General features: G+C 54.3%; 1 protein-coding gene and 1 long non-coding RNA gene across 2 annotated transcripts in view; both read right to left on the minus strand.

Annotated features, from left to right (window-relative positions):
* Positions 1–2128: 2128 nt before the first annotated feature.
* On the minus strand, positions 2129–8972 carry LOC135312146 (uncharacterized). The gene is made up of 3 exons (XR_010371824.1): positions 6467–8972; positions 3402–3677; positions 2129–2446 (listed from the first exon to the last, which is right to left on the minus strand). It is a non-coding gene; the product is annotated as an uncharacterized LOC135312146 (long non-coding RNA).
* A 2553-nt stretch (positions 8973–11525) lies between these two features.
* Positions 11526–25331, minus strand: part of CCDC12 (coiled-coil domain containing 12) — a 42962-nt gene continuing 29156 nt past the window's right edge. The window contains exons 3-7 of the mRNA XM_064445207.1: positions 14961–15040; positions 13307–13368; positions 13172–13206; positions 12694–12770; positions 11526–12397 (exon numbers count right to left, since the gene is read on the minus strand). Of these exons, the coding sequence (XP_064301277.1) occupies positions 12318–12397; positions 12694–12770; positions 13172–13206; positions 13307–13368; positions 14961–15040 (334 nt within the window). The 3' untranslated portion in view covers positions 11526–12317. The remainder of the gene's footprint in view (positions 12398–12693; positions 12771–13171; positions 13207–13306; positions 13369–14960; positions 15041–25331) is intronic.

Genomic DNA, 25331 nt, shown 5'->3' on the forward strand with positions numbered 1-25331 from the left:
ATCCCTTTTTAATTTAGTAACAGCTGGGGCCATCTCTGACTAGTGGTCACAAGGGGAAGAGCCAAGGCTTTATGGCCAGGCTGTGGATGAGACCAGATGATCGCCCCAGAGGAGCCATTTGGCCTTCTCAGAGCACCATGACCCAAAGATACTGCACTATTTTTATTATAATTGGTCTTATGAGACACCATATCAGCAAGGGCAGAGCCCCTAGGTGTCATTATGGGACTTTCTGTCCACCCTTGGTCTTGCTCAGGACCAGGTCTTTTAGGCTGCTTCCTTCCCCTGAGCCTGCCCAGCCCATCCTTGCTCTTCCTTCACCTCCATCGCTGCTCTCTGGGTGGTACCACTCCAGCACAGCCTCTTTCAAGACATTTCCAAGCCTCCACAGCCATTTTCCTTGACTATCCTGTAATCTCTATTTCTTCATCCCTCCTTTTTGCATCCTCAAAACATCCCAACACTCCCACGATTCCCAAACTCTACCACTCCTCCCCACAAACCCAGCGCCTGTATTTACACAGGGCACCTCCCGCAAAGCCCACGTTTGCCATTTTTTAAGGCAGTGCCTGCAGGTTTCCAGATGTCACAGGCCCATCCAACCACACCAGCAGCCAGAAGAGCCTTCCCCACTTCTCCTGGGCCCCATCCCACCTCGCTCAGGGACACACGGCACTTTGGTCCCAACACTTGGCTCAACAAAGCAGGGTTGGGTAGAAATTTGACCTCAGAGACTCCTACACTCATGAAATATTGGTGCAAATCATTTCAAGGTGTGCACTGAGGTGATCGAGTCTAAATCACGTTAATTCCCTGCTCCTGCCCATAAGTCCAAAGAGCTGTAATTTGATTTCCATCTAATAAATTATCCTAAAACAAATTCAGACCTCTTTGATTCTGAGGGCTCATCTGCTCAGAGACACTGATTTAAGGTCCGCAGTGGATTAGTTAAACTGCATTAAAACCCCGTGAGAACATTCTTATTCAGAACTAAAGTGGCTTAATTTGATTTAGCTAAATTCTCTTCCAAAGCTTATAACAATTGCACGGGCAGTAAATCAAGATGCACTCAATTACGCATAGAGGGCTGGTGCAGCTCACTAGTGATGCTGCTAAGGTGTGAGGGGAGGTGAGCTGATGCGACCATCGTCCAACGTGAGGTCATTTCTCAGGTCCTCCAGGCAGCCAAGGTGCGAGATAAAAGTAGAGATAACTTTGGCCTTCCCAAAGGGGAGTTTTCAGCCCCAGCAAGCTGCAATCCCCTCAGAGGACTCTGCAATCAGCTCTGCACGGCCCAGAGCTCGAGGACCTTAACCAAAACAAGATGTCCCCAAATAAATCACGGAGAGGAGGCAGAGTGAATGCAGTAAATAGCCCAGGAAATCAAAGAGCAGTCCCCCACCGAGCAGGCAGCTGCGCTCCCCACCGCCGACCGGGAGCATCCTCCTCCCACTGGGAACAGCAGCCCATCACTGCTTGAGAGGGGCTTGATGGGTCCTTTCTGTCCTCCTGCTCCACTCGGGGAAAGTCCTGCAGCAGCTCCTCCTCCCCCAGAGCAGACCTCACTCATGGGGTGCCATCCTCAAGGTGCGCAGGGTGCAGTTGCCCCCAGAAAGGCCGTGGGTTGGAGTCTGGCACCTTCATGACGTAGGGAAGGCAGTGCCTTGCCTTTAGAAACCAGCTCTCTTGATGGATCTCCCTTGCTCTCCTGAGGCTCAGAGCATCCTTCTCCTTGCACCCAGAGTGCAATCCTGGGCTGGTCAAGGTGGCTAATGCCAACCCCGGGAAAACTCCTCTGCTTCTCAAACACGGCCCTTGGCCAGGATAGCCTGCAAAGCGAGGAAGCCCCCAACACCCTGGAAGGATGTCCTCCAGCCTCCTTCATATCACGAGGTACAAATGTGCAGGAGTATCATCAGCTGAGCGTGAGCCGTGGGATCCTTCTCCTTTCCTTCATGTCTCAGTCACCCTGGATGCCTTTGAAATGCCTAATTCCTCCCAGCCCCTGGGCACCACGAACACAACGCGAGTTCAAACACAGCTCTCAGAGATGGACAAGTCCCCAAACGAAACCACAGAGGAAGGGGAGGTTTTGCGAAAACGAAATGGGAAAAACTCACACACGCAGACAGACACACGAAGAAACCCTTTAATAAATAACACAAGCGCGTGCCGCAAATGGAGAAGCAGGGGAAGGGATGCTGGCGACCAGCCGGACTTCATCCACATGGTAGAACTTCCCCGATTCATAACCCCAGCCTGCGACTGGGACATGGACATACCTCTGCATGTGAGACGCGGAGAACGGGACAGCGGAGCCCACTGCACAGAGCCACTTTTTTTTCTTTCTGATTCCTAGGATGTCGAGGAGTAAGAATGAAGTTTCCCCAGTCATAGGAAGGACCTGCAGCTATTTCTATAATGATTTTCAGGTAGAGGCTGTAACCTGGTGGGGAAAAAATAATACATGGTACCTAGCAAGCCATGACGCAGTAAATAAGTCAAAAATAGCTTAATTATTTAACAAAGAATGCCCCATTTGGGACAGTAACATTTCACAGGCAGGGTGCCATTAATCAGAGGGGGAAACAGCTCCTCAGTGATGGAGGAAACAGAAATATTACTTCCAAGACAAATAAGCGGACTTTGAAAAACATTCATATATTCTTTTCTGTTATTTTGTGACCTGCAAAGGTGAAAAGCCTTCTGCAAGTGAAACAGAAAGCTGGCAACAAGGGCAACAAGCCAGCCAGCACCGGGGGAGCTTTGATGCTCTTGTGCTCCTGCAGCTGCTAAAAGAACCCCCCCGTAAAAAGAATACTGGGCTGTCAGGAAATGTCCCCATCACCAGGGACCAGGTGTTTCACAAGTCGCTTAGCGCCCAGGACCCCATCGCCCTCCCTGGACACAAGTGAGGCAACACCAGACATCGCCCCGGGGCCTCGGCCAGCTGGCCCCTCTGGCACGGTCACCCGTCGGGGCTGGAGGATGTGCAGCCACACACCTAGCAGAAGCAGCATTGGCCCCCCAGATTTGCAAATCCCCACGTGCACAACCTGAAAAAAAAGGTCTCCGTCAACTCAGAGCAGAAGCTGGTGGTCATCTAGGGCAAGCATCTGGCTGATGTCCCAGGAACATCTCCTCTAAAACGAGATTGCCACTTTGGCTCAGGCCAAACACTGCATAAGCATAATTCACAATTCTCCTGTCATTGCGTATTGGCTCAGCAGAGAGCACTGTTTGGATTGCACCTTAAAAAAATGTCATTATGTCAAGTTTCTAACCCATAATCCTGTCTCCTCTTTGATTTTGGCATGGGTCTCCTTGTTAGAGTGCTGCTAGGGCATGCAGGGTGGTGGTCACTGAGGGTTTTCAAAAGGAACGGCAAATCAGGCACTTACAATATTCATGAAGGCTGCCGTGGACACCGACTGCTGTCAGAAATAGCCTTCATCTTCTCAGCATCCTGCGGAGGATTCGCCCTCCGATACAAGGGCGTGAAGACTGAAGGGAGTTGAGAGTACAAGGCAGGGAAGCGTGGGCTGATTCTCCTGGGTCCACCAACACCACCCGGAGTCCTTCCAGTAGAAGCCGATGGCGGTGACTCCACGGTCCACCATGGACCAGTTTATTCCCAGCACTGGGAAAAGGATATCTCAGAAGACCCTGAATAGCTTCTGGAAAAAAAGGAAAAAGTGAAAGAAGCATTTTGATAGAGATGACGTGGTGTTAGCAAATCACAGACTGTGCATCTCCGCTTCAGAATGGCATTTTGATTGGCCCAACATGATTTTTTAATTTTATTTCATCTTGCGGAGAGCTTTGAATTTGGTTTGGTTTGGAGAAAAGAATCCGAAATCATGAAATTTCCCACAAAACAACAACAAAAAAAAATCTGTTTCCTACCCACTTTATTATTTAGCCATGAAAGACTGCTTTTGAAGGATCCCAGGCTCGCTTGAAAATTTGCCCATAAAATATTCACAGCTTATTTGAAAACAGGCTCTTGCTGAAAGAATAGGGCAGAAATGTGACATCCGAAACGGCCCGCAAGCCGCAAGCACTTTGTGGGTAAATATTCACACCGAACCCTCAGATCTGCACTGTGGGCACACGGGATGCCAAACACCATCCCATGGCCAGAGCATGGGCCTCCAGAAAGGTCACCCTCTGCAGAAAAGGGCAGTTCCCACAGCAGGGCACGCTGCAAGGCCACCCTACGAAAATATTACGTCAATATGAAAGAGTTTTGCAGTTTGGCATGTGCTATTAGGGAATTTGGAAGGTGTTTGGTCTCTGAGCACACGCTGATCTCCAGACCCAGGCCACTGGTCTGCTTTCCATGGGCAACGCTTCTGTTCATAGTGCCATAGAATAGAATCACAGAATGGTTTCGTTTGGGTGAGACCTTTAAAGACCATCCAGTCCAAGCCCCCTACCATGGGCAGGGGCACCTTCCACTAGATCAGGTTGCTCAGAGCCCCGGCCAACCTGAGCACTTCCAGGGAGGGGGCATCCACAGCTTCTCCAGGCAACCTGGGCCGGGGTTTCACCACCCTCAGAGTCAAGAATTTCTTCCTTATGTCCAGTCTAAATCTCCCCTCCTTTAGTTTAAAACCATGACCCCTTGGCCTGTCACAACAGGCCTTGCTAAAGGGGTCGCCCCCACCCTTCCTACAGCCCCCCTTTAAGCACTGGGAGGCCACAATAAGGTCTCCCCGCAGCTTCTCTCCCCCAGGCTGACCAACCCCAGCTCTCCCAGCCCGGCCTCGCAGCAGAGGGGCTCCAGCCCCCGGAGCATTTCTGTGCCCCCTCTGGCCCCGCTCCAACAGCCCCGTGTCTGTCCCGTGCTGAGGAGCCCCGAGCTGGAGGCGGCGCTGCAGGGGGGGTCTCACGGAGCGGGGCAGAGGGGCAGGACCCCCTCCCTCGCCCTGCTGCCCGCGCTGCTGGGGATGCAGCCCAGGGCACGGCTGGCTCTCTGGGCTGTGAGCGCACACGGCCGGCTCGTGTCCAGCTTTTCACCCCCCAGCACCCCCAAGTCCCCCTTCTTGTCTGTGCCAGAGGACAGGTCCATGAGCAGCTTGGGAACTAAGTCCCACTGACCAGGAACAGGCACGCTCCCCTCCTATTTCTGAAAATCAGGCCTTTCACCCTCTTGTGTTTAAATTTAATCTCCAAGACCTTGTGTTTGCCACATTTTTGAGCAAGTTTGGAGCTAGAAGCCACCAGGTTGGGAAACCATGAGAGATAAGGCTGTGTTGGCACAGGACATCGCGTCAGCTGGTGGTGGCCCAAATAACTACCGAGGTATCTGGGGCATTTAATGTCATGTAAGCCCAAGAGCCCGCAGGTAGAGCAGCCTTGAAACACTGATCTCTCCCCATGCGCTCTCCCCTTCTGCCCCAGCTCCACTTGTATCTTGCTCAACCTCTAGCCAGAGTTCGCATCCAAGCGCCTCACCAGTGGCCAGAGCAACGTGGTGGGATCGTGTTCATGGAAACAGGTTACCAGAGAAGCCAACCAAGCGATGGCTTTGCTGAGCTGCACAGAGTGGGACTCCCTCGGCCTCCAAACACTCCATCAGGCACTACCAAAGGTGCCAGGGAGCAAACATTGAGTCCTCAAGGGTCAACCAAGATCACGAGAAGGGGCCAGGAGAAGATAAATAGGGACAGATGTAACCCAAAACCATAGCAGGTACAAGGAACTGGGGAGAGAAGGGCTGGATCTCCAGGGGGAAATTCAGCACGTTGTCAAGAAGAGAGGAGCACAACCAAGACAAACACAAGCCTCTCCAGACCCAAGAGCTAAGCCTTGCTCCGAGACCTGTGCCTGCTGCTATAGTTAATAAAATCTTTGCAAATAATAAGATAATTTTTATATATAATACATGTGTGTGTGTCTATTACATACAAACACACACACATACATATATAACACAAAACACCAACAGCTATAAAATAAACATTTAGGAATATTCTAGTGTCGTGAACTTGGGTGGCCAAAAATCCATGCCAAGGAAAAAAGAGGAGAGGTAAAACCTGGGGACAATTAGGATCCCACCAGGTTGGACACCCACAAGGCGACCTTTGCTTTGGCCTTGCGCTGGTGGAGCACACGACCATTTCGTGCTGCCGAGGCTTGGCTCCGCATCAGGATGCGAGGAATGGCCTCTGAACAGCCCCATGCTCCAGAGCTGCCACTGTGGATGGAGCTCAGGATGCTTCTCCCCAGCTACATCTGTATTCAGGGCTTGTTCGTTCGTTTTCCATGAATATATATACAAAGATATACGTGGCCTATAAAATATTAGGTCATAATTAAGATAGCCTGCTAGCAGAAAGAGCCTGGGTGGCTGAATTTCATTGCACTAATGCATGTGTTCAGTTCCAGATCGGGGATGCTATTTTTCTCTCTCTTCCAGCATCCCCAGCTCAGAAATTCAGTTTTCCTCCAGGCTACTCACAGACGGATGCTGAGATTGATGTTTGTGTGCCTGATTGAATCCTGTTGACTTCCAGCGGCATTCCGGCTGCCATCATGAGCTCCAGGCTGACACTTTCCAGCCAGCGTCAGGGGGGAAGAGGAGCATGAGATGTTCGACCCACACCTCTTGGAGGAGGCAGGCAGCAAGGGGTGGGTGCCCAGACCTGTGACCAATGGAAAGAAGAGGGGAGAGCATCTTGGAAAGCCAAGATTGTCACCCTTTGGAGACCACATCAGGACCTTTCTTCATCAACTAGCTCTGTGCTGTCAGTCTGAGGGCTCTGCTCCAGCTCTGTTGCTAGAGGTGAAGCTTCCTCAAGCCCCACTTAGACCCTTTGGTCTGTGAAACACCCCCAATCTATAGGTGGATCTTTTTTATGCCTCCCCACCCCCAAAAATAGACATTTTTGGCAGAGTTCAGCTTCAAGGAAGCATCGCACAGCCCCTGGCATCGTCCCAGTCAGCTCCATCCTCACCAGTGTCTCTGATTCCCTCCGCAGACCTGAGACCTCAGCAAAGGACAGAGCCACGTCCCAGGAGCAGATCCAGCCTGGGCTGTCGCTGATGGCCCAGCTCGTTCCGCTAAAGCCGCGGTGGTCTCGCTCTGGGTTAGCTAACAGCTGAGCTTACTGGGTCCGGCCCTGGGAGCAGCGGCTCCATTCTCCAGCACTTTCCTTCCTCACCAGACACATGAGTTCATTCGAAACCCAGCTGGACGCAGTCCTGGGCAACCTGCTCCAGCTGACCCTGCTTGAGGAATGGTTGAGCTTGAGCAACGGTTGAGCTTGAGCATCGCCAGAGGTGCCTCCAACCTCTGTGGACAACACCTGGGACAACAGGCCATGCCATCAGACCCAAACAAGGCGCTACAGACTTCTAGCTTCACCTTTCCTTGCATCTCCCCACATAGCCACCACGTCAGCATGAGCTACAAGTTACAAATTATTACCAGCTCTGCTAGGTGCGGGTGTCTGCCTGAAACTGGTCTTGGTTTGGGGGAATTGCTGCAGGTTGCAGCACTCTCAACCCAAGGGAGACAACGGCTGTGTCAAGATCTCTCACCAGGACAGCAGATCCCAAGGCATTTGGGAGGGACAGATGGAGGACAGACGTCATGCCATCGTTCACCACTGGAACCTGTAAAAGGGAGAGCAGGGCTGGGCAGCTGGACTGGCCTGCGAAGAGCTGGGACCTACTCTGACTGCTGCTGGGGAGGCGGGAGGAGAAGGCGCAATGGACCAAATCCCCCATGTCCACCCCAACACACCCAGAGGTTTCCAGAAGGACGAGCTCACCCCTGCAGACTCGTGTGGGCCACCGCTTTCCTTATTTCAAAAAGGGCGGCATGAAAAGCAGCCCCGTCCAGAGGAGCTCAACGATGACGTGCCTCCTCTGGTATCTGGTGGTGTGGATGGAGCATCAGCTCAGCAATCCAGAAAAACCCCCCAAGAGGCACAGGGTAAATGTTAAACCCTTAATTTCCCTGGAGATGAGGGGATTATCTTGCTGGCTTATTTATTTATGGTTCTCCCGTGGCTTTTCTAATCTGCTTTGCTTGAGAAATTGTTAATTCTGGTCTCAGTGGCAACTTTGCAAACAACCTTAAGCAAAATGACCTCCCCATCCTTGGGGCTCTCCCATGCCTCATTCTCTCCAGTCCCCCTCTCAGAGGAGCTCCCCTCATCTAGGGAAACCAGGGCAAAGCAAACCACAGCTGTTTCTCTGAGTTTTTGCCACCGCAGCATCCCGAGGATACAGGCATGGGATGGGCACAGAGCAGTGCACTGTCCCAGGGGGCTTCAGGTGGGTCCCTGGGACACCTGCAATGCAAAACAAAAAAACCCCATGGTTAAGTTAAAAATGTTTCTGGGCAAAGAGAAGCAGCATTTGGGATTTTAAAGGGTCTAGAGGTTAAACACAGGCTTGGGGCACAAGCTTTGAAAGGGAGAAGTTCCCTCACTGCCTGGCCATACAGCCAGGGAATAAATTAAACCCATGGGGTGCAGAGTTTGGTGTTACATCCCAAATGCCCCAGTTCTCCCAGCCCTTCCCCACGTGCTCCTCTTTCCCTGAGGCTGGGGAAGGGAATGCGCCAGGGAAGGGGGGATTAGTCCCCAAGCACCTGCCTGTTAGACCCCAGGGCTGTCACGTGCTGGACCCCCAGTCCTATGCCAGGACCCCAGTCCCACGCAGGGAGCCCAGTCCCATGCCAGGGCCCACATCTCACAATGGGGCCCCAATCCTCTGCCAGGATAAGCGATGCTTCAGTGCAAGGCCCCGCTGGAGAGGGAAATGGGCCTGATCCTGCCCATCCTGCCCACCGCCCCGCTCCAGGTACAGCCCAGCCCCTCGTGTCCTGGAAGGGTGGCTCTGCTCCGGGTGATGCAGGCGGAGCTCAGGTTTCATAGAATTTGAATCATTAAGGTTGGAAAAGACCTCGAGGATCATCAAGTCCAACCCCAACCCAACACCCCCAGGCCTCCTAAACCACGGCCCCAGGTGCCACGGCTGCACGGTGTTTGAACCCCCCCAGGGACGGTGATTCCCCCACCTCTCTGGGCAGCCTGTGCCAGGGCCTGACCCCTCTGGCAGGGAAGGCATTTCCCTCACACCCAACCTAAACCTCCCCTGATGCAGCCTGAGGCCGTTCCCTCTCGTCCCATCACTGGTGACTTGGGAGCAGAGACCAGCCCCCCCCTCACTCCAGCCCCTCTCAGGCAGCTGCAGAGAGCGAGAAGGGCTCCCCTCAGCCCCCTCTTCTCCAGGCTAAACCCCCCCAGCCCCCCCAGCCGCCCCCAGCACACTTGTGCAGGTCCCCCTGCAGAGCCTCCCTGCCCTCCAGCAGGTCGACACTCCCGCCCAACTTGGTGTCACCCGCAAACTCCCTGAGGGTGCCCTCGATCCCCTCACCCAGATCACAGATGAAGACATTAAACAAGACTCACCCCAACACTGAGCCCTGGGGAACCCCGCTCGTGACCAGCCGCCAGCTGGGTTTAGCTCCGCTCCCCACAACTCTCTGGGCTCGGCCCAGCCAGTTTTTTACCCAGCAAAGTGCTAAACTGTTCTGGGAAGGGTGACACTTGCAACCGGAGGCAGTTTGAAGGCAATTTATGTCCCTCTAGAGTCAACAAGGGAAAACTTCCTTCTGCTTCACACGGTTGCAGGGAGTGTTCGTATTTACATTTGACCGATGTTGCAAAGCAGAGGCCACCAGTGCAGCTGGAGCCGGGGCGGGACGGGCAGCGCAGGAGCCACGCAGCCGGGCCGATGGAGGAGCGTGGCAGCATCCCAGCCCGAGCGGCTGCCGGGGGTGCAAAGCTCGGCTTTGTGCAGGGTCCAGCTGCTGGGACCAGCCGGACTCGGCGTGGTTTTGTGCACGGAGATTTGCTGACATCTACAGGGCATTTCACGGAGAAGAGGCCGTGGCTCCACAGGGGACGCGTGCTCACGCTCCGCTAATTCCCTTCCCAACGAAGAAACGCACATCAAGGCGTGTGACAGCCCACATCGTTTAATAACTAACCATAAATAAATCCGTGTGGCGGAGCAATCACTGAACACTCAATCATTGGCAGCTCCGCTTTGGTGGAGGAGAAGCCATCACTGTCACGAGTTTGGGGGGTCCTTCCCATTTTTAAGCACCCTCAAAGCATCACCACGTGCTCTGCCCAGTGCGAGAATGTCCCCGTCCAGACCTACCCCCACAGGGCAGCGTTACCTGATGGCCAAGAGCCCCCACGACAAGCAGCACCCACCTGCCCCTGCTGTGTGGGGTGCACGGGTGGCACCTTCGCACCGGTGACAGATCTTGGTTTTCTTGCCCAGAAACAGTCTGATCCAGGAGAAGAGCGAGGGGCACTAGGGCTGCCTCCTGCCTGGGGAAGAATAGGGCAAAGCAATAAAAATAACCAAAAAATGATCCCCGGGAAGGTTTCACCCCAGGTGCTTTTCCACTAGAGAGCCCAGAGGGAGCCCACAACCACACACCAAAGTCGGAGCCCGGTGCTGGATCACCCCTGGCCCAGAGGGGTACGGGTCTCCCCTCGCTCCGTGGGATGTCTGTCTCCTCACGGACCCAGGAAAGGGCCCCTCCAAGGGGTGACAAGAACCAGCCCAAGGGGAGGAGGGAGCAGGGATGGCTGCAGACACCGGGAACAGGGAGCGAAGGTAGAGGGGAGCTGGGCGTGGAGGGATTTAAGTTTGTGCGCGGAAGCTGGAGGACTAAGAAGGCATTTCACCAGATCTTTGCCCACCGTCTGGAGGCAGGAACAGGGCTCTGGGAGGTGGGAAGGCGCTTGCGTGTCCTCGCCACACGCACACACAGCGGTGGGCGCTCTCAGCAGACCCTGGCAGAGGGACAAGCGTTCATCGGTCTGTATCTAGCGCGGCTGGGACTGATCTCGCCCCGCGTGGGGATATGGTCTAGCTGGTGACAAGATGAGACGGCAGCTGCAGCCACCAAGATTCCAGCAGGCATGAGGCCAGAAACACCACCCCCTCCAAGGCAGGCTGCTGCCACCTGAAGGACTTCTCTCCCCCCGAGCAGCTCTTTCCAACAGGCTTTTAAAAGCAGCAGGATGCGTGCATTAACAGGAACAGCTATTTTTATCACAGGTGAACTCTTCTGTAAATACCGCTGTCAAAACCATACGCGCCAGATGTTTTACCTCGGGACAAAACCACTTTTGAATCAAACACAGAAGATGCAGGAGCCCGTATGATCAGGCCTGGCCAAGGCACCCATCCTGCAAGATCTCCAAGAGCCACAGCAAAGCTTCCCAGGGAAGATGTGGGGTCAGCTCTGCAGCATCCCACCCACTCGCTTCTTCCAGCAGCATGGGGTTGGCGTCGCCACAGGCGTTGTGCTTGACCTGCTGTAGCTACAGCTCGGCCACCTCAACCTTCCATGAACTGAAGCCCGTCCCAGGGGAGCGAAGGGGACGGGGACCAGCAAGCAGTGGCCTGAAGTCCCCACAGGCGTCAGGGAGATGGAAGTGAGCTGCCTCCACCCAGCCCTCTGCAGAACAAGTGACAACTTCTTCCGCTGCGGGACTGTTTTATTACGAAAAGATTTAACACCAAACTTTGTCAATTATAAAACGCACAGAGGAGCGGTACACGCTGCACAGCCTGGAGGGTCGGGAAACCTCAGGGAACGGAACAAACCCCACGTTAACCTCAGCTGGGCGCGGAGCAGCCAGCAGGCCCTGAGCCACGCAGCCACTTCCAGCAGTTATTCTGCATGTGCTGGGTCTGACCACGGACGTTGCCAAATACTCACAGCCAGCTCTCCAGAGCGAGAGCCCCCCTTGTTCCCCGCGTGGCTGTTACACCGGCTCTTCTGCAGACAGGAGCGCCCTGAGAGAGGCATCTCTGAGCAGGGACAGGAGCATCGGTCCCCAGGGAAATGGCAGCGCCTCTCTAAGGGCTGCTGTAGGCTGTGTGGGCATCTTCTTGCTCACCCATCAAGTGAGAGGAGAGTTAGCCTGGATTTACCTTCTCTGGCACTCGCCCTTCTGCCCACGCCTTCCTTGCCCTGGCAGCCTAGGTTCATGCTAACGTGGGTGTCTGTCCCGCTCCCATCAGCCCCCCGTGATCCCCAAAAAGCTCTGTGAAATGTTCCTCAATGGAGGAACAGCCATAGTCCTAGAGAGTACAGCAGGGCTCCTTGGATCTGTCCCTCTCCTTCAGGCATGGTAGGATTCACGGGCTCCTGGCAAAGCGTAGGTGAGCAGCGTGTCCTGGAGAGGTGCCTCTACCTGAGAGCAACGGGATCGGTGGTGCTGGCAGAGGCAGAGCCCGTGCCCGAGGCTGCCGGACAGACCTCCTCAGTCGGAGTCACTTCCCTCCTGCTTTGCTGACTCAACAGCAGACGCCAGTTCCTCCTCCTGCCCTTTCAACCGCTCTCCTGCAAGCGAGAAACAGCAGCGGCTTAGAGATACCAGGGAATGCACGCGGCGGAGGGCCTGAACCGCAGCCCCCGAACCCGCAGACCATCCTTCCCTGCCGTGCAAGCCAGGCGTGCGCGCAGCCTCGCGGAAGCTACACAGACCGTCAGCTTCACAGACCCTTTTGGGAAGGGGCTTAAGCTCCGCCAGTCCCTCCCCAGCCCAACTGCAAGGCACCGAGCTCCCAGTAAGGATCGTGTAACTCCCAGAACAACTGGTGACCCCATAACCCCATCCCTGCGGCAGCGTAACGCACGTATCAATTCAGCGATGGCTCTCTGCGTCCTCTTCTCCAGCTTCTCCAGTTTCTTGGCTACATCTCGCTTCAGATCCCTGGGGAAGAGAGTGGCAACGTCAGATCCTCGCCCCAGGCAGATGTGAATGCAGAGACCACGTTTCCCAGTGGAAGAGAAACTCCTTCTCCCTCCTGTGAGCAGCACGGAGCAGAGCGTGTGTCTGCCCCAAGGCAGTTCATGGGCAAACCAACCCGACGTCCAGAGCATCCCTTGTCACCGAGGCCACCACAGTGACAAGCACCCCGAAGGGTTCAGTGGAGTCACTCAGCGTAAGCACCAAGAGGGAGGACAGCCCCGTGCCTTGCGTCTCCCTCAACAGCAGGGAAGGGTTTCCCATTTCCAGCACTTTTAACCCACCCTGGACAACCTCGAGGTGACGGTAACCCACCGCTGACGCCAGCACCCCTTTGCCAGGAGCAGGGCTCTGCAGGCACTCACCAGTCTGGCTTCCTGGGGGCCAGGTTTGCCAGATCCTAGGGAGGAAGAGGAGACACCCAGTGAGAGCTGCAGGCAAGGTTCAAGCCCAGACACAGACAGATGCACCCAGCACCCAGGAGCTCTGAATATACGTACCACCTCATCGATGATGGGCTCCGGCTTGGCAGCCTCCAGCTGGTCCTTCACCTTATCTTCCACTAGATGGGGGAACAGGACCAGCATCAGCACAGGGCACAGCAGCACACCAAGGGGACAAGGCATAGGGGAACCCACCAGAGCTCCAGGCTTGGTTCACAAAAGCTTTTACAAAAGCCAATTGGAACGTCTTTGCTTTAAGAGCTCGGTAAATACGAGTACACGTGGGTACACACATTCCCCCACCGCCCAAACTCTTTCAGAGACTCCTAAAAACCATCTGAAAATGATGCAAACCCAACAACCGTTTAACACCACAAACAGCAACAGCAGCAAGAATTCTGCTGGGTTCAAGTCCCCTTTCCGTAAGGCCTGCAGGGATCAGCTGCTCCGCGGGTGTTTAAACTGGAATTTGACTCACCGTGACTCATTTACAAGGCCACCACCTGAGACATCTCGGAGGAACCAAGCAGATCCTAGGGATAATGGCAAAGCACGTGTGGAAAAGAGCCCTCCATCCTTAAACTCGGGCCTCTGTGCATGGAGGGGGTGCAGGTACCAGGGAGCACATCCCTGAGGGATGAATCCTGCTCCAGCAAATGGATACGCCCGAGGCACATTTAATATTAATCCACCCCAAGCCCCAGCTCCTCTGTCCTCCTCCATCCTCAGCCTCCGCACGAAGTGCCTGAGGACAGACAGGTCACTCCAGACACGGGACCGCAGCCGACGGGCACTGCAGCTCCCAAGAAGGGCTGGCAGAGAGCACGAGTTTTACTGGAAATGGTCAGAATTGCTGTTCCAGATGCCAAACCACACGCCCGGGAAGAGTCAGGGGAAGTTTTATACTTTTACAAAAGGATAAAGAAAGCACGGCATCAGCATTCCTACCTACAAGATCTCTGCCGTGCTCCCAAAGGCAGCCTTTTTATTTAGGGCATTTTTAAAGAGATCTTTTCCGGGAGGACTCAATATTTCAAGATCAAGGGAACTTTTGCCCTTCGCCTCCCTCTCAAGAGTTGCGTGGAGGTTCAGCACTAGGAAATAGCAGACTAAATGCCCTGGACTCATGAGTAATATTTGTTTAAAGGTAATTCAAACAAAAAAACAGCCTGAATCTCCCTGAGAATCCTCCAGCGAGAGCTCAGCTCCTCTGAGTATCAACTCCTCGGTTTGGGGCTGGACTCGGTGCGCTCAGACACACGCCCCACTTGTGCAATGCAGGGTGTGCAGTCCCCACGGGCGAGAGGGGACGATGAAGCAACAGGGCCTGCAAACATCACGCTCCCCCAGCTCCCGCCACGGCTGCTCGGACACGCCGGCACCCTCCAGGGCCGCAGACACTCATCTCCTAGCACCTACCACCCTCACACCAGCAAGCTGCTACCAGAATACATCCCGGTGGCTTTTCCACCTTGGGCTGGAACGAGCAGGAACACAGAGGTTTCCAAGACACCTGATTTTTTGAAAGAAAAGGTATAACCCATCCATTTTGCAGCACGCTGGCTGGATGCAGAGCCCCACGCTGTTTTACTTGTCCTCACAACCACAAGCGCTGCTTCATTCCCTCACCACAGGCACCAGCACCACCACTGGCAATGCTTCTGCTTTCGTGCTCCCTTGTTTCACCTCCCACGTTCCCGCTTGCACCCACCTGAGGCCGGCTTGGCCTGGGGCACCTTCCTCTTCTTCAGCTCCTCATCTTCGGGTTCGTAGTTTCGCAGTTTGAGCTCCCTGGGGAGGAAGGGGAAGAGCACAGAGCAGTCAGACACATCCATGCCACCCCAGACTGTGGGCTCTCGCCGGGGGCTGGCAGCAACCCACACAGGTCAGAAAGAGCAGGGTCAGCCAGGAGCTTGGCACGATGAAGGCGATGTCTTGGCAAGCCAAGCAGGGGCAGCTAGTAATGGACTCAAGCTGCTTTGCAAAGCTCTGAACTTCAGCCCAGCTCCCTTTTAGGTCTCAACCCAGGATGGAAACACCAGAGAAAATCCAGAGTCAGGAAAAAAAAAAAGATCCCAGAAGGGTACATGAGAAGGAAGGGGGGAAATAAAGAGTATTTAGGGTACAAGGTAGTTATCCGGTCACCAGGGATGCTTCTGGAAGAGCTACAAAGAGGGGTGCAGGTCAGCCACGTGCCGCAAATAAGGGGAGCAAATTCAGGCTCCCGAGCAAATGGGTGGCGGAGCTGGCAGCGACAGGGACGGCGATATCCAAAGGACACCCAGAAGTTCACCCATCCTTTCACCTCCCTCCAGAACAGCTCAAGAGCCAGCAGTCAACCCTCTCCCCAGTGCACACACCTCCCCCATATTCAGACGCTAACTCTCCCCCTTTTCAAGGCTGCTGTTCTTTTATTACACCTCTCGGGAGTAATTTGGGCCCCAAATGGACAACCATTAGACAACCCCAGTCATGTGCATCCCCAGGCCGATTCCTCCCCGAGATCAAACCTTGCAGGCTTCAGGAAGAGGCATCTCTAAAACCAGAGCCCTGAAAACCAAGCTCGCAGGACCCCATCCCACCTCCAGCTGCTTACGCATGCCTACAACGCGCTCTGCAGGCTGCCGGATCTATGTAACAGCGCACTAGCCCACAGGGCAAATTAAGTAGATTAAACTCATTTAACACTGCCGATGGGTTTAATCAGTTTAAATAGAAACCGAGGCACTTGCTGCCCAGGCAGTGCTCCTGCCCCAGCCGTCAGCAAAGCCTTCGGCAGCGATGAGGGTGGCTGTGGGGCTGCGGAGGAGGGCACAGAGACCCCCGATGCAAACACAGGAGAGGGCACTTTTATCAGGCAGAAAAGTCAAGTCAAATATTACCATTTTTCCTCCCAGCAGAGAGCTGGTACCTGGGGCCACTTCCCTGCTAGACTTCACTGATGGAGAAGCAAGTGAGATACAACCCGTCCCGAGGGCTGACAGTCACAGCGAAGAGAGGCAAAAAAGGGTGACGAAGCGACAGCCCAGGAGAGGCGAGACGAGGAAGGTCAGCGGTCAGATGGCCACGCTCATCTGGGAAGCACAAAAAACCCCAACCTTGGAGGTCCCTGGGGCACAGCAGGAAGGTCCTACCCTTCCCACACCATCCCGTCCCCTCGCAGCTGAACCTACTTGCGAAGGGTCCGTCCCACACCACGGCTGGTGCCACGGAGGTGGTAGGAGCACGTGGCTGGAGCTCAGTGAGACCTAACTGAGATAAATGCGACTGCAAAGCAGGGCCCAGGCGGATTAAGAGACTTGCAGACATTTCTCATGTAATCAAGCCCAGTTCCCCCGAGCCCTTCCATCAGTGCAATGCTGTGAAACAGGAACAACCTTCCCCGGCACTGGGGAAAAGGGTGTTTAAAAGAAACACAGCAGAGATTAGCACGCAGCTGCAACACCTCTCCCAGGCCACGAGCACCTTCACCCCACAAAGACAGGCTGCTGTGCACAGTTTTATGCGTATTTTTATACACACATGCCCAGGGAGAAGGGATTTATTAAATTAACCTGTACCGCTCACCATCAGTCCCCAGCCAGAAAGGCAGTTCTTTTCAGGAAGGCTGATCTTAGAGGATCAGGTGATTGGTTTTTTGCAGGAGATGCCGTCTCCAGGCACACAGGAATCACCGTTATTCCATGATTTTACGGACTATCCCCGCTTAGCAGGATTTTGTGGCTAACCTGGGAGGCTGGGGAGGAAGAGGAGCAGCTAATTCATTCAGGAGGTAACAGGACGTCAGGCCACGATGTCTAACATCTGGCCACAGGCTGGCTCACGCTTGCGGGAGAGGATTTATCCGCCAAAGTGGCAGACCCTGCAGAACGCAAACTTGTCAATATCTCCCAGACTTTCTAGTCTCCTTAGCTGACGTTTGGAAGGATTTACTTGCAGCTGAAAAGGAATCAAACACAGACTCCCTAGGGTCAGATCACCTAAAACAAGAGAGCTGCGAGCTAAGCAAGTTGTTTCTTTCAGTCCAGCACGATGTTACCGTTACACCTTGACAAGCAATATTTTAAAATCATCGTTTTGCACGTGCAGCAGGAGCTGCTCGGCCGCAGCCAAACCAGCAGAAGCTCCTGGATCCCCCGTTTCAAGGGACACGCACTCTGGAGGTCTGGTTCCTGCTATGAGAAGGGCGTCTAGCCCTTCCTTACACGGCTGCAGGGCTTCGGCACCACTTGGAGAGCACACAAGGAAGAGGGATGGGAGTTTAAACCCGCTCCCCAACACTCTTCCCACCCGGAGAAGCCCCATTTCAGCCTGCAAACAAAAGCCTCACACGCCAGCGCTGCTCGTGCTCGCTGGAGGTTTATCCACGAGATTTAAAAAAAAACAAACAACAAAACCAAGGCACAAGGCACAAGTTGGCAGGTTCTGCCGCAGATGGGACGAGCGGTGGCACGGGTCTGGCAGAAGGGGAAGCAGCTGATGTGAGGGGGCGAAAAGAAGCGCTACGAGACGATCCCACCCCCACCCCGGCGCCCGGCACCAATGCTTTCAGATCCTTATTAAACCCATGCACAACTGCAAGCACCAGGAGAAAACAAACAAAAATTGATCCCTTTAATTAACTGCGCAAGGCGAGAGCAGCTCTCGCACCTGCCTCCGGTAATTCTCGGTGCCCAGCGCTCCCCGCGGCCGCCTCCTCGGGGGGCTCGGGGATTTCACCGCGCTCAAGCCCCAGCAGTGCCACGCTCGCCAGGAACAGAAGACATCTCCCCATTTTTCTGTGCACGAGCATATCTGTAAAGACAGAGAGACAAGCAGCAGAGCGGTGCTACCCCAAGTAACTCAAAGGCAGGCAAGCGTTAAGAATATATATATTTAGAATAAGTTACTGGTCTTCCACAGAGGCAGGTTAAATAAAGGTCAGGTGCCCATGGTTCCTCTAACGCTGCGTTCCAAACACAGCCTGGTGCACTTTACAAGTGATTAATTATCCAAGTTCCCATGATAACAAAAAAAACACCCCACCCAAACCCAGAGCTAAGAACAGGCTCCAGGGCAGAACGGGCATGGAGGAGCCGGATTAGGGAGCGAAGCTCCCGAGGGCGGAGGGCACGCCACGGCGATGCAGCGGCACTAACGTGAGGGCTCCCGGAGCGGGACTGAGCACCCTGACACGAGCTGGGTTTGAGCCATTTGGCTCTAGGGTGGGCTCTAGCTCACGCAGGGTCACTAGCAGATTTCATCAGCATCTTCTTACTGATGGACGTGCCAAACCCGGGAGATGCTCTCCTGCCCCTCTGAGCGCCTTGCACAGCGTTTCCCAGCCCGTTTCAGCCCAAACGAGCCAGGGCTGCTAGGGATGGAGGTGGTTATAGCCTTACAGCTGGCAGCGGGCACAGCTCTGTGCTGGAAGCTGCCAGGACCGCCTGAGGATTTGGGTAGCTGCAGTGATTACAGAGGGAAGTGATGGACACAGCTTTCCAGCATCTCCTAAAAAGCCCGTCAGGGGTAGCAGGTTCCCAGTTTTGGGTCAGGAATACCTTAAATCCACTTTCTACTGTGGGCCCAGAGCTCCTCCCTGGGGAAGCAGAAGGGATGTCAGCCTTTCTTTGAAGCGGGCGGGTTGGAAATGGCACTGCACGAAGGGTATGCGCAGAATGCAAAGAGCCATCTCAGTGCGAAACACAGGGTACTCAAAGCTGTCTGCGAGGTTGGTTTTTTGCTTTACTCCTCCAGCCCCGAGGGCTTTACGGAGAAAACACCGGTTTGCAGTTGATGAGCGGATCACGGGGAGTGGGTTTGCCAAGAAACCCCATCACGGGTGATTTCTTCAGATGTCACAGCGGCCCTGCTCCCATGGTTACTTATCACAGAACAGTCTCTTGGAGCTGCGCCGACCAGAGTGCTTCAAGAGCACCTTCCTATTTTTACCTCTCTGGGGACAAGGCTAAGAGCCGAAGCAAGCTGGCTAGGACATCTTGATATGGTTTTCTTAATGCTTCTGGAGGTGAAAGAGGCAAGCAGACCTCAGCGGGACAGATACTAGCACAAGGCAGAGTCCAGCGGCGTTTGCAGACCCTGCTTATCCTGCCCAGGATCAGAGGTAGGTGTCTGCCATGGCTCTTCACCTCTCAGTCCCCCTCAAGCCTTCACATTGCTCGGCTTAAATGTCCCTTGTGCTCCTCAGCATCAGTTCTAGGCACCTGATGAAACCTGATGGGAAAAAAAAAAGATGCTTCCTCTGCTGCATCATCAAACCAAAGTGCTTTCAAACACCTAAGTGCCAGACAACTATTTCTGAAGTACTGTGGTAAAGCCTTTCCATTCTTTAGAAGCAGTTTAGGGAAGTCAACCCTATGTCAGCCATTTCAGGCAATTTCTTTTCCAAAGCCCTGGAGAAATACCACCTGGTTTGAGAATTTGCTGCCCTTTGACCTTCCCAAGCTGCTCCAGAGCCCCTGTTTTCAGAACCTTCCATTTTTGCGACAGCCACCCCAATTTGCTTGAAACCGAATGTCCTCGGCAACCGTTTCCACATCGCCCTTTAAAGAGGAACCAGCGCAAGAATTTAATTTCATTTTCTCTGCACCTCCAAAATTCACTTACTCCTGAGTGGTCCTGGGAAGCCACGTTCAAACATGTAAAGAAATTACTGCTCTGGAAGACACGAGGGAGGTTTCAGATCCTCGAAGGAGCGGTGGTTTGGCAAACCTCCCTCTGCTCCACCATGTGCTCCGTGAGGGCAAGAAGGTTTGAAGGAGCAGGGACAAGGCAGCCGGACAGCAAAGGACGGCAAAGCAGGAAACTTCGGCAGCAATCCAGGAGGTTCTGGGCGCACGTTGCAGGGAGCTGGGCTCTGGCCAAGCTACTGAAGAACCCGAAAGAAGCGGGGCCGCTGGGGTACCTGTGGGGCCATGTGGTGAAGGTGTCCCCTGGGGCAGCACTCAGACGCTCTTCGGTGGCAGCAAACGCTTCTCCTTAAAGCGCCTCTTCCCTTTTCTGTTCCCAATTGCAAACCACAGAGCAGAAGTCATTTTCAAGCTTTTTCTATAGGTCCCCTAATCTTTTTGCCAGGGAAAAGTCACCATACAGTGAGTTTAACTGACTGACAAGCTGACTCTTTCTTACCGTCTGCAGACCCCATAGAAAGAACCAGATTAAGAGCACCTGGGCAGAGATTTCAGGCTTAGACTCCGCTCCCCTCAGTCACCCCCGCACCGACCCGCTGCACTCCTCCACAAAGTCACCGAGCGCATACAGGGTGCTGCGTGATCACCCATGGGAGCTGAGGGAACTCTACAGCACCATCACCCTCCGGGGGCACCGCGAGACTTGCTCTACGACACCCATCAATCCTGGCACAACCCCCCATTTTTTGCACTTCACTTTCCTATCCAGCCTGTTCCCTCGCAGACAGCTTTGACGTTTGCTCTTTGACATCTGGGTGCACCGTCTCCTGCCGCAGCCTTCCTGGAGACCGCCCTACAGCTGAGCTGGCTCAAAACCACGGTCCGTACGTCTCCAGGCTGCCTCGTTGCAAGCAGTGACCTTTCCAGCCACCAAGATACACGCTGAGATGATCTACGTCTGCTGCGACTTAGAAACGAAGACATTACTTTCACGTCCTGAACGCACACCGCGTTAGTCCAGGCTCTCCTCGCACCCTCTCCTTGTGGTAGGATACAGATGTCTCTAACGCAGGGGTCCAGAGCTGCTGTTTGATCAAGAGGACAAAGATGTTGCCATCGTCCCTGGATTCCTCGCCCAAGGCAGAAAAAGAGCAAGCAACAAGCAGAGGCCCATCAGCACCCACCCTCCAAGGAGCAATCTGTTTTTGCTGGGAGAGGGCTGCTCCTGCTCAAAGAGCTGAGCGTGTCGGAGCACATCCTCCTCCCCGAGCGGCTGCCGAAAGGCACTCGAGGAATGCCAAAAAAACAAACGCCTCTATTAACAACCCCAGCCCCCCAAAGCTTGCTGCCGCAGCTGGTTTCTCAGGACACGCTTCTTGGGGGAGCACGGATGGGGAGAGGTGTACCCCCAGGTGTTGCAGGAGGAAGGCTGCAAGAGCAGCTCTTCAAATGCAGGCAGGTGCCATGAGGTTGTCTGGCCTCCCACGCTGCTTCACCAGGCAGCTGAGCGCTTCCAAGGCAGACACAAGCAACTTCAACATCAGTAAATACAACCAGGACAAAACCCACGCTCCAGCTGAAGGCAGGACCCAGCCTGGTGATGCAGCACCAGGAGCTGACTGATGTGCAAAGCCTGCCCCTGCCCCTGGGAAGATGCTGGGAGCTCATAGCCCTGCTCCTCCACGTGCCGGCACAAAAGCATGCTGCGCCCACGCTCTTATGAGGCTTCTCCAGCTCCTTTGGGTGGGTCAGAAATGATCTGCCACCCCTGAGGCTCATGCCAAAAAAGGGGCCCTGAAGGTACCTTGGTAGCATCTAGATGACCACAAGACCTCAACATCTCCCTAGCCGGCCTTAAAACAGTACCAAGCATGACTTTGCTGCAGCTCTGCACTTCAGTAACCACGTTCAGGTCCGCTGTCTCAGCACAGAGCCAGCACGAGGTCTGTGAACAAGACGCTCAGGATTACGTACACCCACCAAGAGGCCTCCCACAGGCAGCTCAGACAGAGGTCTAAGCACCCAAATGGTGGTTTGGTTACAGCTGGGATGCCTCCCCAGCAATGACTACGGAAGGAGCAGACTGCTGGGAAGATGCTGGGAGCTCACAGCCAAGGGTTGGGTAGGAGGGAGCGGGGTTTCACCTTTGGCGGCCCACCCTTGCTTGCAGCCTGCCTGGGGGGTGGGCAGAGGGACACCCAGCCTGTCCGAGGCAAAGCCAGGATCACCAGGCACCCACTGACCACACCAACCACCTCTGTTAGGAGGGTGCAGCCAGGCTTCAGACCAGCTGAAGCTCCATGGGGCCTTCCCTGCGAAAGCAGATCATCTCCCAGATAGCTCCTCCGGAGTGAGACAGGCAGGGCTCTAACCAGAGGGAAGGTCCACAGCATCCTCACAGCTCTGGAGGGGACAAGGGCTCTACACTGCATCAGAACAGGGCCAAGCATCTTCAGGATGGAGCCAAGATCCTGTCAGCTCCTAAATCTCCCCAGCCAGTACCCCACCAGTTACCAGCCAGGTGGATTCACAGAATCCCAGACTGGCGGGGTTGGAAGGGACCCCTGGAGCTCACCCCGTCCCACCCCTGCTGGAGCAGGCACCCCCAGATCAGGGGCACAGGGCCGCGTCCAGGCGGGGGGTGAATGTCTCCAGGGAAGGGACCCCACAGCCTCTCTGGGCAGCCTGTGCCCCTGCTCTGGCACCCGCACAGGGAAGGGGTTTGTCCTCATGTTCAGGGGGAGCTTCCCGTGTTCCAGCTTGTGCCCGTGGCCCCTTGGCCTGGCGTTGGGCACCTCTGAAAAGAGCCCGGCCCCATCCCCCTGACACCCACCCTTCAGATATTTATAAGCACTGATGAGATCCCCCCTCAGCCTTCTCTTCTCCAGGCTGAACAGACCCAGGTCTCTCAGCCTAACGGAGGGGACACACGCTTGGTCCCTGGAGATGTAGGGTGGGGATGGAGCACGGTGTCCATCGGGACAAGCCACAGGTAACAGGTCCAGCTCCCCACGCAGACATCAATCAAACCCACGGGTACTTGGCTCAGCCTACACATAAATGCTCCTCTCTCCTATATTTGATTATATTTTTTTTTAAGTTTGTTTTTTTTTTAAAACTCTTCATTAAGGTCTCCACGCTCCAGGCTGTAAGGAGGCACGTCCGCACAGCAGTTATCCTTGCTACTGCTTGGCTGTGCTGCCAAGCTGAAGCCAACACTGAGCGGAGTCGCTGCTGTACTGGGTTTTGTGCAGAGATAAAAAAAAAAAAGTATAAAAGTGGTTTTGACCTGCCCCGTGACATTCTTCCCACTGCGAGGGGAGAGATCGCATTTCCCAACCCCTGCCTCCCCCAGCTCCTCCCAGAAATTCATCTCTGCAAGCGGCACAGCACGGAGCTGTAATTTTAAAGGATGACTAAGTGCCGAAACACCAGCAGCTGATTAACAGCAGCTCACTGAAGCTTAATTTCCAGCTAAATTGAAGACTTGAAGATATTCCCCCCCTCCCCCCTCTCCAAGCCCTACCTTGGATTTTTATTTACACTTTTAACATCCCTGATGAGCTCCGCTTGCAGAACTGCAGCCTAACTTCAAAGCTCAACACCCCTCCGCTCCCTGCGGAGCGGCAAAGCCAGCCTCCAGCCAGCCGCGGGTTCAGGCAGCGCTCGCCCTGCAGGTCCCCGAGCCCCAGTCCCACTCCTTTTCCCAGCGGGAACCAGTCGGAAGGGCCAAAGTCCACCCACACCCTGTTCCTTGCAAAGGCAGACTGCAAGCTGCGCCGTGGCGGGAGGTGTTTCCTGGTCAGTGGGCTAAGTATAACTGGTTTAAAAAAGAAAATAAATACGGCGAGCTCTTTGCAATTACAGATATAAACTCCCCTGAGAGCTCAGATCAGAGATGGCCCGAGCTGAAATTGCTGCGAGTGTGTATCAGGGTTTTCGCAGAGGGCTTTGTCAGCACTTGTTCCTCCGGTGGTAGCTTGCGGCGTGAAAGATAAAAACCAGGAACAAGAGAAAAAATTAAAAAAGCGGGGTTGGGGGGGGTGGGGGTGGGGAGATTTGAGGTGATCAGAAAAAAGAAAAAAAAAAACAAAACAGGAAGCTGCCAAAACACATGTTGTCACATAGGCAGTGAGAAAATATCGGCAAAGCCAGCGCCCGGCAGTTCTGTCCTTCCTACAGCGTAAAAAGGGTCTCGGGCACGGGCTGGTGCAGAAGGTGCAGCTGCGGGGACGGAGGAGGAACCAGCCTGCAGCGAAAGCCCAGGGCGCTGCCCGGTTTTTGGGGTGGTCAGTGCACCTAAACCCCGCATACAGGCCGCAGGATTATTTAATGAACCGCTAGATTTCCCCTCCCCACCTCATGCTCTCGGTGGTTTTCAGGATGAGAAAGCAGTACAGCTATTGAGGCACTTGTTTGGGGTGAGGGAGCGGTTTGCAGGGAAGGCAGACTTCAGTTACCAGGACCTCTCGTTTCCCAAATCCAGGGTAAACGCCAGGGGATTATTTCATCTTACTTTGTGCCACCAGCCAGCAGGGCATTAATGCACAGCAATCCCCTTTTTCAAAGGGCTGGGAAGGTTCAGCTACACTATTGGGAAATAAAAATCTAAGACGAAATCAAGTTATCGGCGCACCAGCCCTCTAGATCTAGTTAAAAACACACATCCAATTCCGGCGACAGAAAAAGGACATTCAACAAGTAAAGCAAAAGCTAAGAATCATCTCAGCCAAATTTATGCTTCAAACATTTCCCACAGAGCAGATCTTGCTCTAATTTGCCTTGCAAAGTTACGCTTGGATCCCGACAAAACACGCCGTGGCTGGATAGACAGACAGCTACAGAATCCTGCGGGGGGAGGTGTGGAATAATCTATCTGCAAAGCAAACTTTTTGCCCCAAAAGCTGCCTCCCCAAAGCCATCGCTCCCACGTGTTTCAGGAGAAGCCCTGTGCCCACATCTGCGGGGAGTTTTATGCACCAGTACAGAACTGGCTAGAAACAGGAGTTCCTACTCGGCACTTTTGCTCTCTGCATATAACCTCGGCGAAGTTTCAAGGGCATCACCCACAGGCAGGGGAAGGCTTTTTGCTGAACCTGCCGCAGGATGAGAGCTCACGACCAAAGCGCTCGTGGAAAAAGTGATTTGCCAACTTGATACTAGTGACGCCAAAGCCTTGGTACGAAACCACATCACCGCTGAGACGCTCCAGGCTGCTCAGCAGCAGTTAAAAAGAAGCAATCCCCAGCCTGAAAGTCAGTCGGAGTAAAAAAGGAGGGGGTTTTTCAGAGATTTAGCGGACCAATTCAGAATTCCAGGTTGGGAGCAGGGGTTGGGCTCCAGCCCAGCGACACCAGCTCGTCGCGCAGTAAAGACAGCCCAGACCTGACGTTCATCGTCAGCAGGCCACCGCACGCCGCATCACCTCGCCGCGCAGCGTATCAAGTGGCAGG

This window comes from Phalacrocorax carbo, chromosome 2 (genome assembly GCF_963921805.1).
Source record: "Phalacrocorax carbo chromosome 2, bPhaCar2.1, whole genome shotgun sequence".
NCBI classification, from domain to species: Eukaryota; Metazoa; Chordata; class Aves; order Suliformes; family Phalacrocoracidae; genus Phalacrocorax; species Phalacrocorax carbo.